At 42.7% G+C, this 14,408-nt stretch overlaps 1 protein-coding gene across 1 annotated transcript in view; it reads right to left on the reverse strand.

The window, feature by feature from the left end:
* The window catches only part of DOCK8 (dedicator of cytokinesis 8), a 173,335-nt gene that overhangs the window by 44,987 nt on the left and 113,940 nt on the right, over positions 1-14,408 (reverse strand). Inside the window, exons 26-28 of the mRNA XM_021694440.1 lie at positions 11,236-11,391; positions 9,129-9,268; positions 2,837-3,006 (exon numbers count right to left, since the gene is read on the reverse strand). Coding sequence (XP_021550115.1) covers positions 2,837-3,006; positions 9,129-9,268; positions 11,236-11,391 — 466 coding nt within the window. The remainder of the gene's footprint in view (positions 1-2,836; positions 3,007-9,128; positions 9,269-11,235; positions 11,392-14,408) is intronic.

Consider the following 14,408-nt stretch of genomic DNA (forward strand, 5'->3'; position numbering starts at 1 on the left):
GCTCTCTCTCATTCTCTCTCTCTCAAATAAATAAATAAAAATCTTTAAAAAAAAAAATAAAAAAAAATAAAGGCAGCCGAGTTTTTAAACAAATGGTAAAATGAGTAGCATGTGGCAATTATGTGAGATCTGGTAACATTATCAGATTTGAGGATGCATTCTTACTTCACCTAAATATGCACAGGGTCATGGTTATAAAAGACAGAGAGAAGGATATAAACATTTGCCACATAAAATGCTTTTATAGAGGGTCTCTCAGTTCATCCTTATCACAGTGCTAAGATGTAGACATTGTTACCACATTTTTACAGTTGAGGAAAGGGGAAGGAAGGCATTGAAAGGTTGAGGAATTTTTCAAAGGTCACATTTAGCAATAAAGGGGCTGGAATTTGAATTCAGCTGTATCTGTTTAAAAAACTATATATTCTTCTTAGTATTAAGGATTCCATATGTAATAGATGCGCTATATTACCTCTAATAATAGAATACCTTCACTGTTTTCCCTTTTGTCAGCTACATCATGACTATAAAGGTCAATGCCATACATCAAGAAACCATTGAGTTTTTTTTTTTTTTTTAAAGATTTTATTTATTTCAGAGAGAGAGAGAGAACACAAGCAGGGGGAGTGGCAGGCAGAGGGAGAAGGCAGGCTCCCCGCTGAGCAAGGAGCCTGATGCGGGACTTGATCCTAGGACCCTGGGATCATGACCTGAGCTGAAGGCAGATGTTTAACTGACTGAGCCATGCAGATGCCCCTCATTATGAAGTTCTTTTTTTTGGTACCTATTTTTATTGTTATGTTAATCACCATACATTACATCATTAGTTTTTGATGTAGTGTTCCATGATTCATTGTTTGTGCGTAACACCCAGTGCTCCATGCAGAACGTGCCCTCTTTAATACCCATCACCAGGCTAACCCATCTTCCCACCCCCCTCCCCTCTAGAACCCTCAGTTTGTTTTTCAGAGTCCATCATCTCTCATGGTTCGTCTCCCCCTCCGATTTCCCTCCCCCTTCATTCTTCCCCTCCTGCTATCTTCTTTTTTTTTTCTTAACATATATTGCATTATTTGTTTCAGAGGTACAGATCTATGATTCAACAGTCTTGCACAATTCACAGCAGTGGGTGATGGACACTGGGGAGGGTATGTGCTACGGTGACCGCTGTGAATTGAGAAACCATTGAGATTTAAAAGCCCTGAAGGCCAAGCGCTGAAAAGCTCTGATCCAAAGTGACTGATTGGGAAAATTCTCATCAACAAGGAAGCTTAGGAGAATGTGTGCTAAAGCAGTTCTCTGCTTTGGGAACAAATGAGTCATAGGTCTTTAAATGGAACTTTCTAGAAACTTTTGGCAAAATTCTGGCAATGGTCTACAGGTCATCTGCTGTGCTCTGGATTATATCGTTAAATCTTGAAGACAGCTGTATTCCCAATCTGGACTCCAGTCAGGCACCACCAGAGGATGCTCACCCCCTGGGCCAAGCTTGCTTCTATACATCCCTTGCCCATTTTCTGTTCATCTACATTCCCTAATCCACATTGTAATATGTAAATAAACTCAGGAGGTCCACAAACTCCTATAAGACAATTGTCCTCTTGCTGAAAAATGAGAGATATGGACTTCCAACCCCAGAATCAGCCTCTTAGGGCCAAAGGCAAAATTCCGTTGCCATGGCAGAATTTCCTAATATTGAAGACACCACGATTACCATGATTTTTTTGAGAGAGATAGAGACAGAGGGAGAGAGTTAGAGTTGGGAGGGGCAGGAGGAGGAGAGAGAGAATCCCAAGCAGGCTCCACGCTCAGCGCAGAGCCTGATGCAGGGCTCACTCTCATGATGCTGAGATCATGACCTGAGCCAAAATCAAGAGTTGGATGCTTAACCAGTTGAGCCACCCAGACACCCCGACACCATGATATGGAACAATTGTTTAGGGTCATCTGAGTCTGCTTCTTTCCTAAGCCGTTCATACGAGAAAAGAGAAGAAACACCTTTATTTCAATGCCTTAGAGTGGTGATCTCCTACGGGAGTAATTCTGTTAGTATTTCATCCTTTGTGATGTATGGTCTGTAAAGTTCATCATATACCAGCAGATGAGTGAATGACTGAACAAGTAATTTCTAAATGAAAAACCATAAGAGACTCTTAGGAAACAAACTGAGGGTTGCTGGAGGGGAAGTGGCGGGAGGGATGGGTCAACTGGGTGAGGGACATTAAGGATGGCACGTGATGGAAAGAGCACTGGGTGTTATAAAAGATTGATGAATCACAGACCTGTAGCTCTGAAACCAATATATTATACGTTAAATAATTGAATTAAAATAAAAAATATTTTAACGAACCATGAGAGACGATGGACTCTGAGAAACAAACTGAGGGTTCTAGAGGGGAGGGGGGTGGGGGGATGGGTTAGCCCGGTGGTGGGTATTGAGGAGGGCACGTTCTGCATGGAGCACTGGGTGTTATGCGCAAACAATGAATCATGGAACACTTCATCTAAAACTAATGATGTAATGTATGGGGATTAACATAAGAATAAAAAAAAATTAAAATAAAAAATATTTTAAAACACACACACATGACTGTGGTCCTTTACAAAACAAACAAACGAAAAACTTACAGGGACCAAAAAAGAAGAAAAAAAACCAAACCCCCCAAAAACCCCAAAACTTATTGGGACTTATATGAAAAACGTCTGGAGAGCACCAGTGTGGAAAACTGCTCACACAAACATATCAGCACTAGAGCTAAGAGCAGAAACTTCATTCCAGTGGGGCACTTGGCAGGGGCCCCCATCAATCCAAGGAAGGACATGAAGGCATCATTACCTGTAAAGTCATAGAGTTGCGGCAAAGCATCCAAAATAATGCCAACCAAAGGCAGGTAGAGGGCGGCGATTTTGACCTTCACTTCTGGTTTGACACAGCGCGGGTCCAGGTCGTGAGAGCTCAGAAGGCTGTGGATGGCACTGACCGCTTTCCTTTGCACTTTGCTGATCCTATCGGCACAACACAGAAAGCTAGAGGTTACAGTGGAGGGAGATCAGCCAAAATGCTCTTAAACAATAAGGAGGAATCAGAATGCTCCTGATCATTGGGGTGACATGTGAAAACCAAGTAAAAGAGGGTAGAAGCGTCTAGAATCCAGAAACAGACTGCCTGTGTTCTGGTCCTGGGTTTGATGTTTCAAAGTCCAACATATTGTAGCATTTGGCACTTCATTCCTTTTTATTGTTGAGTAATATTCCATTGTGCAGATAGACCACATTTTATTTTGAGGTGGGGGGTTTGAGGTAGGGGAGAGGGGCAAAGGGAGGGGAAGGAGGAGAGAATCTTAAGTAGACTCCACGCTCAGTGTGGAGCCTGACATAGGGCTCAATCTCACGACCCTGAGATCATGACCTGAGCCAAAATCAAGAGTCAGATGCCTAACCGACTGAACCACCCAGGAGCCCCAGATCACATTTTTTTTTTAAATTTTTTTTTTAAGATTTTATTTATTTGCGAGAGAGAGAATGAGAGACAGGGCGCATGAGAGGGAGGAGGGTCAGAGGGAGAAGCAGACTCCCTGCTAAGCAGGGAGTCTGATGCAGGACTCGATCCCGGGACTCCGGGATCATGACCTGAGCCGAAGGCAGTTGCTTAACCAACTGAGCCACCCAGGCGCCCCCCCCAGATCACATTTTAATAACCCATTCATCAATTGATGGATATTTGGATTATTTCCACTTTTTGGCTATTACGAATTATTAATGTTGCTTTGAATATTTGTGTATAAGCTTTTGCATGGATATAAGTTTACTTCTCTTGAATATGAAGTCTACTCCATACCTCAGAGTAGAATTACGGGATTTTGTGGTAACTCTATATTTAACCTTTAGAGGAACCACCAGACTGTTTTCTTTTTAAGATTTTATTTACTTGCAAGAGAGAGAGAGAAAGCATGAGCAGGGGGAAGGGCAGAGAGAGAGGGATAAGGACAAGCAGACTCCTCACTGAGTGTGGAGCCTGACCAGAGGCTCAATCCCAGGACCCTGAGATCATGACCTGAGCTGAAGTCCAATGCTTAACCAACTGAGCCACCCAGGCGCCCCACCACCAAACTCTTTTCAACAATGGATACACCATTTTACATCCCCCCCACCCCGGGAAAAGTTTCCATTTTCTCTCTGCCAACACTAGTTAATATTTATCTTTTTATTATGGCCATCCTGGTGGGTATGAAGGTGCTATGGACTGAATGTTTGTGTCCTCCCAAAATTCGTATGTTTAAACCTAATTCCCAGTGTGATGGTATTAGGAGGAGAGGCCTTTGGGAGGGAATCAGGTCATGCGGGTGGAGTCCTCATGCATGGGACTAGTGCCCTTATGAGAGACCCCAGAGAGCTCTCTTGCCTTCAGCCATGAGAGAATACAGCAAGAAGATGACCATCTATGAACTAGGAAGTGGGTCCTCATCAGACACTGAATCTGCCAGCACCTTGATCCTGGACTTCCTAGCGTCCAGAACTATGAGAAATAAATTTCTGTTGTTTATAAGCCACCTACGCTATAGTGTTTTTGTTACAGTTGCCTGAAGGAACTAAGAGAGAAGGGGTATTTATCTGGTTTTGATACACATTTCCCTGATGGTTAATGTGGTTGAGTACTTTTTTCATGTGCTTATTGGTCATCTCTTCTTTGGAGAAATGTCTATTCTGACCCTTGTCTATTAAAAAATTGAGTTACTTGTCTTTTTGTTATTGTTGTAAGATTTAAAAATTATATATAGAGGGGGTAGCCTGGGAGGCTCAGTCAGTTAAGCCTCTGACTCATAATTTCAGCTCAGGTCGTGATCTCATAGGTCATGAGATCAAGCCCCGTGTCAGACTCCCACACTCAGTGGGGAGTCTGCTTGGGATTCTCTCTCTCTCCTTCTCCCTCTTCCCCATGTGTGCACGCGCACTCTCTCTCTCCAAAATAAAAAAAATAAATCTTTAATGGGCACAAATCCCTTATTAGATCTGTGATTTGCAGATATTTTCTCCCATTCTGTGCATTGTCTTTTCATTTTCTTGATGATATCCTATATATCACAGAAGTTCTCACTTTCAAGAAGTCTAACTTACTTTTTTTTTCTTTCATTGTGCCTATTTCTGGCATCAGATCTAAGAAGCCATTGCCTGATCCTATTTCATGAAGATTATCTCTATGATTTCATCTGAGAGTTTCATAGTTTCAGCACTTACATTGAGGTCTTTGATCATTTTGAGTTAACTTCTGCACATGGTATGAGATAGGGACCCAACTTCATTCTTTTCCATGTGGATAGTCAGTTGTTGCACCAGCACCATGTGTTGAACACACTACTCTTTCCCCCTTGGGTTGTGTTGGCACCCTTGTCAAAAGTCAATTGACTATAAATGCGAAGATTTATTTCTGGACTCAATTCAACTGCGTTGATCGATATGTCTATCTTTATGGCAGAACTACTACTATTGTTTTGTAGTAGATTTTGAAATCAGGAAATGTGAGCCCTCCAATTGTGTTCTTTTTTAAGACTGTTTTGGCTATATTGGGTCCCTTGAATTTTCATATGAATCTTAGGGTCAGCATGTCAATATCTGCAAAGAATCCAGCTGGAATTTTGAGAGGAGTTGCATTGACCTTGTAGATCAACTTGGGGAGTATCGCCATCTTAGTAGTATTAAGTCTTCTGATCCATGAATATGTCACAAATCTCCACTTGTTTAGATCTTTTTATTTCTAAAGTATTTTATAGTTTTTGGTGTGCAAGTCTTACACTTCTTTTGCTAAAAAATTTAGTCCTATGATTTTTATTATTTATTTTTTTTTAAAGATTTTATTTATTTATTTGAGAGAGAATGAGAGAGAGCAAGCGCATGAGAGGGGGGAGGGTCAGAGGGAGAAGCAGACTCCCTGCCGAGCAGGGAGCCCGATGCGGGACTTGATCCAGGGACTCCAGGATCATGACCTGAGCCGAAGGCAGTTGCTTAACCAACTGAGCCACCCAGGCGCCCGATTTTTATTATTTTTTGATGCTATTTTAAATGGAGTTGTTTTCTTAATTTCATTCCACATTGTTTGTGTGGATATGGAAATATAATTGATTTTTGCATATTGATCTTGTACCTTGCAACCTTGCTGAACACATTTATTATCTTTAATAGGCTTTTAGTGGGTTCCATAGGACTTTCTAAAAACAAATCATGTTATCTGTGAACAGAGATAGTTTTACTTCTTCCTTCCCAATATGGGTGTCTTTATTTCATTTTCTTGCCTACCTGCTCTGGGTAGGGCTTCCAGTACAATGACGGATAAAATAGCAGTAGCACGAGTGGATAATCTTGTTCCTGGTCTTGGAAGGAAAGCAATCAGTCTTCGACTGATAAGTACAATGTTAGCTGTGGGTTTTTCATAGATGCCCTTTCTCAGGTTGAGGAACTGCTCTTCTATTTCTACAGGATTTATTGAGTGTTTTTTCAAGAAAGGGTATTAGATTTTGGCAAAAGCTTTTTCTTCATCTATTGAGATGACTGAATGGGTTTCATCCTTTATTCTATGCATAGAGTGTATCATATCAATTGATTTTCAGATGTTAAACCAATCTTGCGTTTCTAGGATAAATCCTATGTAGCTACAGCGAATAATCCCTTTTATACGTTGTTGAATTCAGTTTTCCAGTATTTTGTTGAGGATATTTATATCTGCAGTCATATCAGTGTGCAGTTTTCTTGTGATGTCTTTTATCTGCTTTTGGTATCTGGGTAATGCCGGCCTCATGGAATGAGTTGGAAAGGGTCCTCTCCCTTCTATTTTCTGGAAGAGCATGTGAAGGATTGGAATTAAGTCTTTAACCATTTGGTAGCATAACAAAGAGATGCTAGATAATTTCCACAAGCTTGAAAAACACTAGGGATTTAATGACGTGTGGACATTTGCGGGCATCTCCAGGTAAGGGGGTTCTAGAGAGACCCTTAGAAACTGGAGCTGTGGCTCCTTTCAGAAGTCCAGCTACTGAGACATGCCCACTGGCCCTTGCCCTTCAGATGGGCAGGTGTTGGTGAGTCTATTAATTGTATTGGCAGCAAAAGGAAGTACTGATGATGAGGAAGTATCGTTAAAGGAGATTTTTCTGAGGTTTTAGCCCTCATGGTAAAGTTACTAATAAGTATGTGACAATATTTCTAATGACTTTCCAGGGGAGTAACTGACAACCCAGAAATCAGGGATTATTGTGTTGCCAAAGGAGAGACACTCTTAATTACTTACCCTCTGGGGGGTAGAAAAGGTACCGTGTGTGTATGTGCATGCATGTGTGGGCGTGCGTGCGTGTGTTTGAAGAACATACCCACCTGACTGAAAATTACATGATGACCTCTGAACATACTCCACTCTGTTGCTAGTAAAATAACAGCAACAATTTTATGAGGAATCAAAATAGATGTCAGGGCTGTTGCCCTTGACGTCTCAGTAGAAGGGAAATGGAAATTAGAAACTTCTGCTAATGTAAATACTAAAGAGTACTTTCAGATGTCACGTGGATCAGTGCTAGCAAAGGAAAATTAAGGAAAAACGTGTGTGTGTGTGTGTGTTTGTACATGAAGGCGATTTTCTTTGTGCTCAAACCTCATTCTCAGTACCTTATAGATCACGGCACTTTGTGTTGCTGTTGAAATTTATGTTAGTTATAGGGTAGAAAGTTCTACTGAGAAACTTGAGAGCAGTGTAGTTAGGATTGAGAGAAGAGGAGATTGAAGCTCTCTGAGGATGCACTCAGGACCTGAATTTCTGGAAGAACATTCCGTCTCCCACACTGACCTCCTGGGAGGCACAGACAGACATTCACTTGGCCAACATCAGTATGGTCAAAGCGCTTAGGATACTTTTGTGATTGCAGCAGTTAACATAAGCTGAAGGTGCTTCTATCACTGTTTCCTTCACGAAATTATAAGCACTTAGAGAAAATTTGAAAACTTCCAATTAGACAAAAATCTGTAAACATACAGCGATGCTGCCACTAATCAGCATACTTTAGTCCAGAAACTTCTTCAGCAGAGGAAGGAAAAACAGAGGAGTCGTAGGGAGAGGTTTTCCAGGGAGGCGATGGTGTGCTACTGGAGGTGTACCCCAGGAAAGACTCTGGAGACTGTGGCTCTGGATGTGTTCTGCCATGTAACTTTGGGCAAGTTCCTTCCATTCTTCGTGCCTAACCCGAACACCAAAAGGGCGAAGCTTGAATTATCTTCCAATCCTAACGATCTCTGGATCTGAGTCCCTGAATGGTGAGTTCTATGAGGGCAGGGACTTTTGTCTGTTTTGTGCACTGATGTATCTCTGATATACTCCAGACTGTGTCTGTGTCCACCCCATGGTAGGCATTTGCTAAGTGTTGAATGGAATGTATAATATTTTGGAAGGTATTGTCTCCTTCCATCCAATTGGGCAGATGGTGGTTTTCTAAGCCTATGGCTCAGGGAGCACAGGGAGAGAAGGAAAGAAGGGGTGGGTCCATCTCCATCCCTGTCCACTGACTTCAAGACTAGATCCTGCCACAAGCCCCTGGGTGATCAGGCTTATAAAAGGTGAAAGGATTTATAAGCCTTGGACCCGGGGCATCTCTTTCAACATGGGAAGGTCTCCCTGCAAGAAACCTAATCTGCACACTGGGTGACTGCCTTCCCATCAGCGGCCACTTCCTTGGTCAACATGAAGCCAAGCAGCATCTTGCTGCTTCTCCTGTGTGTACACAGATCACACCTGGGGCATATCTTATAAATGGCTTTGTTCCTAAGTTCACTAATCAAGGCATCCCCGGGAAGGCTATTGTAGTAGAAATGGGAAATTCTTCTCAATGAATAAGTGGCTGGAAAAAGCCATTTTATGAGGGTTTCTCTCTGTCCTTCATGCCTTTCCACGTTCCCCTGAGCACCTTTTTCTCAACACATGGATACTTCCACTCTTCAGAGCTGGTGAATGGTAGAGTTTTTTTGCCAAGTAGGAGAGGCTGGACTGCAAACTTTAGTAAGGAGCTTTTGGTTTTTGTGGGGGTTTTTTTGGCTTTTGTTTTTGTTTTGTTTTGTTTCCGCTTTGCATTCCAGTTTACATGTCAGACACATACCCTTCTCCTTCAGCATCCAGGGCAGCAGCCAGTTCAGTAAAGAGAAGTCCGGTGAGGAAGTGCTGCTGACGGTATTCCGGGGTCAGATCAAACATGCTGGCAATCTTCTGGTCCTGGAAACTGGAGCAGGAGCTCGAGTTCTACAGAAATGCAAGGATTTAAATTTAAAAAAATTAAAATAAAAAAAATAAACTGAGATGTGTTAAAAAAAAAAAAAAAAGAAAGAAAGAAAGAAAGAAATGCAAGGAGCAGTTCCATAAGGAACAAGGATCGGGAATTCAAATCACAATGGCCAGTGTTTAAGGAGCCTGGGCTGCCTGGAGGGAGGCTTTGTAAGCACTTCCCAGGGAGAGTCCCCAGGTGGGAGCTGTACTTCGGGTGGTCACTTTGCTTTCTCATCCCGCGCGGACAGAGAACAGAGAACCGTCAGCTGGGAAAGATGAAAACAGAGCCCTCAGGGTCTCTCACAAAAAGACTCATACTCCCTTCCCCACCCCAGATCAGAAGCAAAGATGAAAGTCCAAGGATATCATGTGGATCGGGAAACCTAGAGCAGGGAATGCCTCTCCTACAAACTGCCTCCTTGATTTGAGGACTCTGTTTCCTCAGCTACACTTCTGAGTACAGCTTCTGCATACTGCCCGAATTCTGCTGGCTGGAACTAGCAGGGGAGTCGGGGAGGGAAGTGTGAGACTTATCAGTCCTAGATAATTCCTGTGTTATCTTGGGGGCACACTGTACATTGCACTAAAGGAATCGAAAGCGTCTCTGGAAATCCGAGGCTCGGCCTCGGTCCCGGGGTTGCTAACTCCCTGGGGTAGTCAGAGGGAAATGGAGCAGAAGACTCAGGACAAAGTTAGCCCATTTGGAACTGATGCTGTAAGTCCGATCCTCCCCAGTGCACAAGGAGATGGTCATGTGGCTGACAGCTGGCTCCTGCTACTTGGCATAAATGGCTAAGTGTTTTTTTTTTCTTTTAATTAGTAAGACAAACCTTCACCTTTGTATTTGTATTAAGGAATATGCAACAAAAATAGAACCTAATATTGAGAAATCTTGCTTGCTGCCCTGAGCTACTGATTTGTCTTGTAAAACAGCATTTCCTTAAAGTTTTTCTAGAGGGCAGGAGTCCCTTGAGAAATCTATGGAAGAAAAAAAAAAGGTTTCCAATAGTGAAATCACTTTGGGAATCAGTGGTTATTAAATACGTTTCTCCTCCACCCCTTGGGTATTTACAATTTACACTAACAAGTTAGGGATTCTTTGGTGGCCTAATGCGAACAAACCAGTTAACACAGGGTTTCCAAAATTTATTTGACTCTGGAATTCTGTATTTGCATAATACCTCTAGAATCTGGGGCCCGCTGAACCTAACCTGTGAGAAACTGTTACAAAAAAAGATTAGCCACGTCAGCCCAAGTCTTGTCTCTAAATAGTATACAAGTGTTTTTTTGTTTGTTTGTTTTTGTGGCAGATAAAGAACAAGACTCATTAGAAATACACTCTCTATAAAAGAGACTGTTGCATTCGTTTATGACAAGGTCTTTTTAGTGCTTCAAGAACTAAATTATCTGGAGTATAATTCAAGATGGACTCATCTTGCACACAACTCCATTTTATAACAGTATTAATAGAAAGTTCTAGGATAGCTCAAAGATATAATACCAGTGTTGAAAACCACTAGTAGATCATTTTGGAATCAATATAAAGGAATATGCAATTTCATGAATTTTATGGTTCTGGGGTTCAGGAAAAGGAAAGTGAGCAAAGAAGATGGTCCACCTAATGTGGCAAGATGATTGATGCCAGACAGAGGAAGCTACGTGACTTATTTATGATTTTCTAAATTCTGATAATGTGTATGGATTCCTTGCTCTTCCTGGCCTCAGCAGGGACCCTTGAGCCTAGGAAGAAACCAATCGCGTACCTTGTAAATGATCAGTTAGATGGCGCAACTTTGGGTACCATACTTGTGTGTATCTGGATCAAGTGGTCCAGTGTGAATAGCTTGATTTGTCTTTTAATTAACAAGACCAACCTTTATAGTAATAAGTGACTCAACTAATTAAATCAAAGAGCTTGAGGAATTTTTTCAGTAGCTGATCACCTGGGAAGAGATGGAGGGGCAGGGGGATGCTGGAGCAGTATCAGCATTCATAAAGAAGAGGTTCAGATTGAGGTAATGCTCGTGGCTGCACAGGATTCTCAGAAACTCCAGCCTCATGGAAATGAGCGTCGGAAGGTTGGTGAGCTTGGCCGATAGCTGGGAAGAAAAATGAAAACAGGAAAGATGTGCTTATTATAAGGTAAATGGAGTTGAAGCTGGCAGATACAAAAATCTCCTTTCTCTCCAGATTAAGACAATCAATTTAATAAAAATTAAGGGGCAGTGCAAGGGATGGAAAGCTCTATATTAAAGGGAGGCCCAGTGAGTTGTCACGCGTTACTGTTCCCCTTAATGACTCTGGCCTAACAGGTGTCCACAATGTGGATTCTCGACCCGACCCCCACCCTTGTCACATCTACAACACTGTGGCAAACTGGTGTTGCAAATAATCCGGAGTTATGTCTTCAGTGTAACATAATATCATGAATTTCACAAAAACCCCACTGTGTCTGAGAAGCTAAATGAAAGGAGCTGACCCCATATGGGGCCACACAAAACTAATGGAATATGACTGGGTGACTCTAACACCACAACTGTTCTTTTGTAGTTTCTAATTAAAGGCCCCGATGGGGAGTTCTCAGGCGGGCTCCCTAGATAAAGGCATCACATTACTGAGGAAAGTATGTAGTCCCTGCAAAAAAAGCTGCGGTTGGCCCCAAAGTAAGAGGGGAGGAAGAGGAGGAGAAAGCAAGAGAAAGCTGCAAGAGTTATGAGGACGTCTCTCCTTAAACAACCTAACCATGAAAAGTGCAGCACAGGGAGTACAGTCAACAATGTGGTAGCAACACCGGATGGTGACTGTGAAGATCACATTTGTGTGAGCACCGCGTAACGTACAGAACTGCTGCACCAATATGCTGTATACCTGAAACTAATATAATACCGTTTGTTAATTTGACTTCAATTAAAAAAATTAAAACAAAAACCACAGCATAAGCGATGAAATGCTGAAAAGAGTGACAAAATGGAAGAGATCATTTGCTTCCCTCGGATGAGGTGACAACTGAAGACCCAGACTCTATGGGCTCTGACTCAGACGCAGCTTCTTTTAAGGCAAAGTAAGGAAAGGGGGCCATGAGGGGCCTTGAGACTCTCAATATATCATCATCAACACCCTCGCGCCCCAGCATCTCATCCTTGTGAATGGACCTGCCTCCTCTTCTGGACTCTGAGAGCAGTTTTATAAAGGACATAATGTAAATGAGCAACGTATTTTCAGCCATCTTAGGGGAAGGCCTTGTGCTGTGGGTCATTCTGCCTACAGGATCCACCAGTTGTAGTTACATACTATGTAAAAAATAAAACATGACTTTTGGGTAAGAACAGTTACCAGAACCGATGCTCTCTGTCAGTGTGTCTTGCTGCCTGACTTCGGACCAATGGAGCCACCAGCAAACTGAGCTGATTAGAACCCGATCGTATGCCCCTCACTTAATGGTCACTCACCGGGAGCTGCTGGGTCAAACCAGTCAGAATGTGAAAGCGTAAGATTTTGTTCTTGAAAGAAGGTATCCTCAATAGGTCCCTTGAGACTTCATTAAAGACGGAAATTTCAAAAATAATTTTGGTGATGTTTAGAAGAGAATAAGGGGCAGTTCTGGAAACATCCTCCCCAAAGGTCAGGACCCAAAGTAGCGGCCTCAGTCGCACTCCCCAAGGGACGGGTGTTACCTTAGCGGCACGATGAAAGTGACCTCAAGCAACTGAAAAGCTAGATGTGTCTACTGTCAGTGACTATTTAAAAAAAGGCTGAGATCACACCCATCATCACAAGGTCTATAAATGGTGGGAAATACGATGGGGTGTTTGAATGAGGGTATGCAAAAATGATAAAAGCAGAGGACTTTGGAAGAATGTAACTTGCGTCAGGTATGATGCTCATAGTCTATCTAGATAGCTGGGATCAGTGGATTGAATCACCCTTGATTACGGGACGTGATCACTGTAGGTCCGAGTGCTACACTAATTATGCTGAGCACTATCCACAGACGTCACTGGCCAACAGAGCAGAGAATCAAAACGTCAAAGCCTGAATAAATCTAATCCAGCTCTGGCTTCTGGAGGATGAGGGAGCTACTGATGCCAATATAAAGCTGCCCAAATCCCACAGAGGAGTTGAACAGCATCACTGGGATTAGAACACAGGTCTCCAGTTTCCAAGTCTGAGGCTCTCTGGAAGCTGAGACGCAAAAGAGGAGGAAAGAGAGGCAACCCTAACGGAAAAGAAAAGGAAAAGATTGAAAACAGAGAGAGAGAAAGAGAGAAGAAAGGAAAACGAAAGAGGAAATTATAAAGGGCCTCTGCAGGGCAGGTAGACATCTTCTTTGGACTGCCTTGGTGGTTTTTTGGTAATGAAAAGTATCCATGTGTGATGAAGAGTCTCTCCTTCACCGAATGCGAGCCAGGCTCCTCTGAGCTGTTTTTCAAATAGGCCCACCCTTGGGCATGTCCTCGAGAGCTCGATTTTTAGCAAGGATCCTGCTCCATCAGTTTAGCCAGTCACCTTGATATCTGCCCAATTCCTCATCCCTCATCCCTCACCAGCCCCCTGGGGGGTTTCTGGTCACCCTGGCCTGTCTTCGGTAAGAATCCTGTTAGGTTGGTTCAGCCAGAATCCTCCTCTCTTCTGAGGCTTCTGCTTACGAATTTTTCATCCACTAATACCCCCACCCCGCTCCCTGGCTATAAGTCCCCACTTTTCCTTGTATTTATAGTCGAGCCCAATCTGCCGTATTGTAAAATCCCATTGCAACGGTCCCCACACTTATCTCGATGGTCCCGAATAAAAGTCTGCCTTACTGTCATGATTCATTTTTTTCTTTTTTTTTAAAGATTACATTTATTTATTTGAGAGAGAGAATGAAAGAGAGAAAGAGAGAGCACATGAGAGGGGGGAGGGTCAGAGGGAGAAGCAGACTCCCCGCCGAGCAGGGAGCCCGATGCGGGACTCGATCCCGGGACTCCAGGATCGTGACCTGAGCCGAAGGCAGTCGCTTAACGAACTGAGCCACCAAGGCATCCCTCATTTCACCTTTAAAAATAATTTACTGTTAAATACTATTAGGGTTCCATTTAGATTGACTCTTTTAGTAACAAGTAAGGAGGTATCTTAA

This window comes from Neomonachus schauinslandi, chromosome 13, assembly GCF_002201575.2.
Source record: "Neomonachus schauinslandi chromosome 13, ASM220157v2, whole genome shotgun sequence".
NCBI classification, from domain to species: Eukaryota; Metazoa; Chordata; class Mammalia; order Carnivora; family Phocidae; genus Neomonachus; species Neomonachus schauinslandi.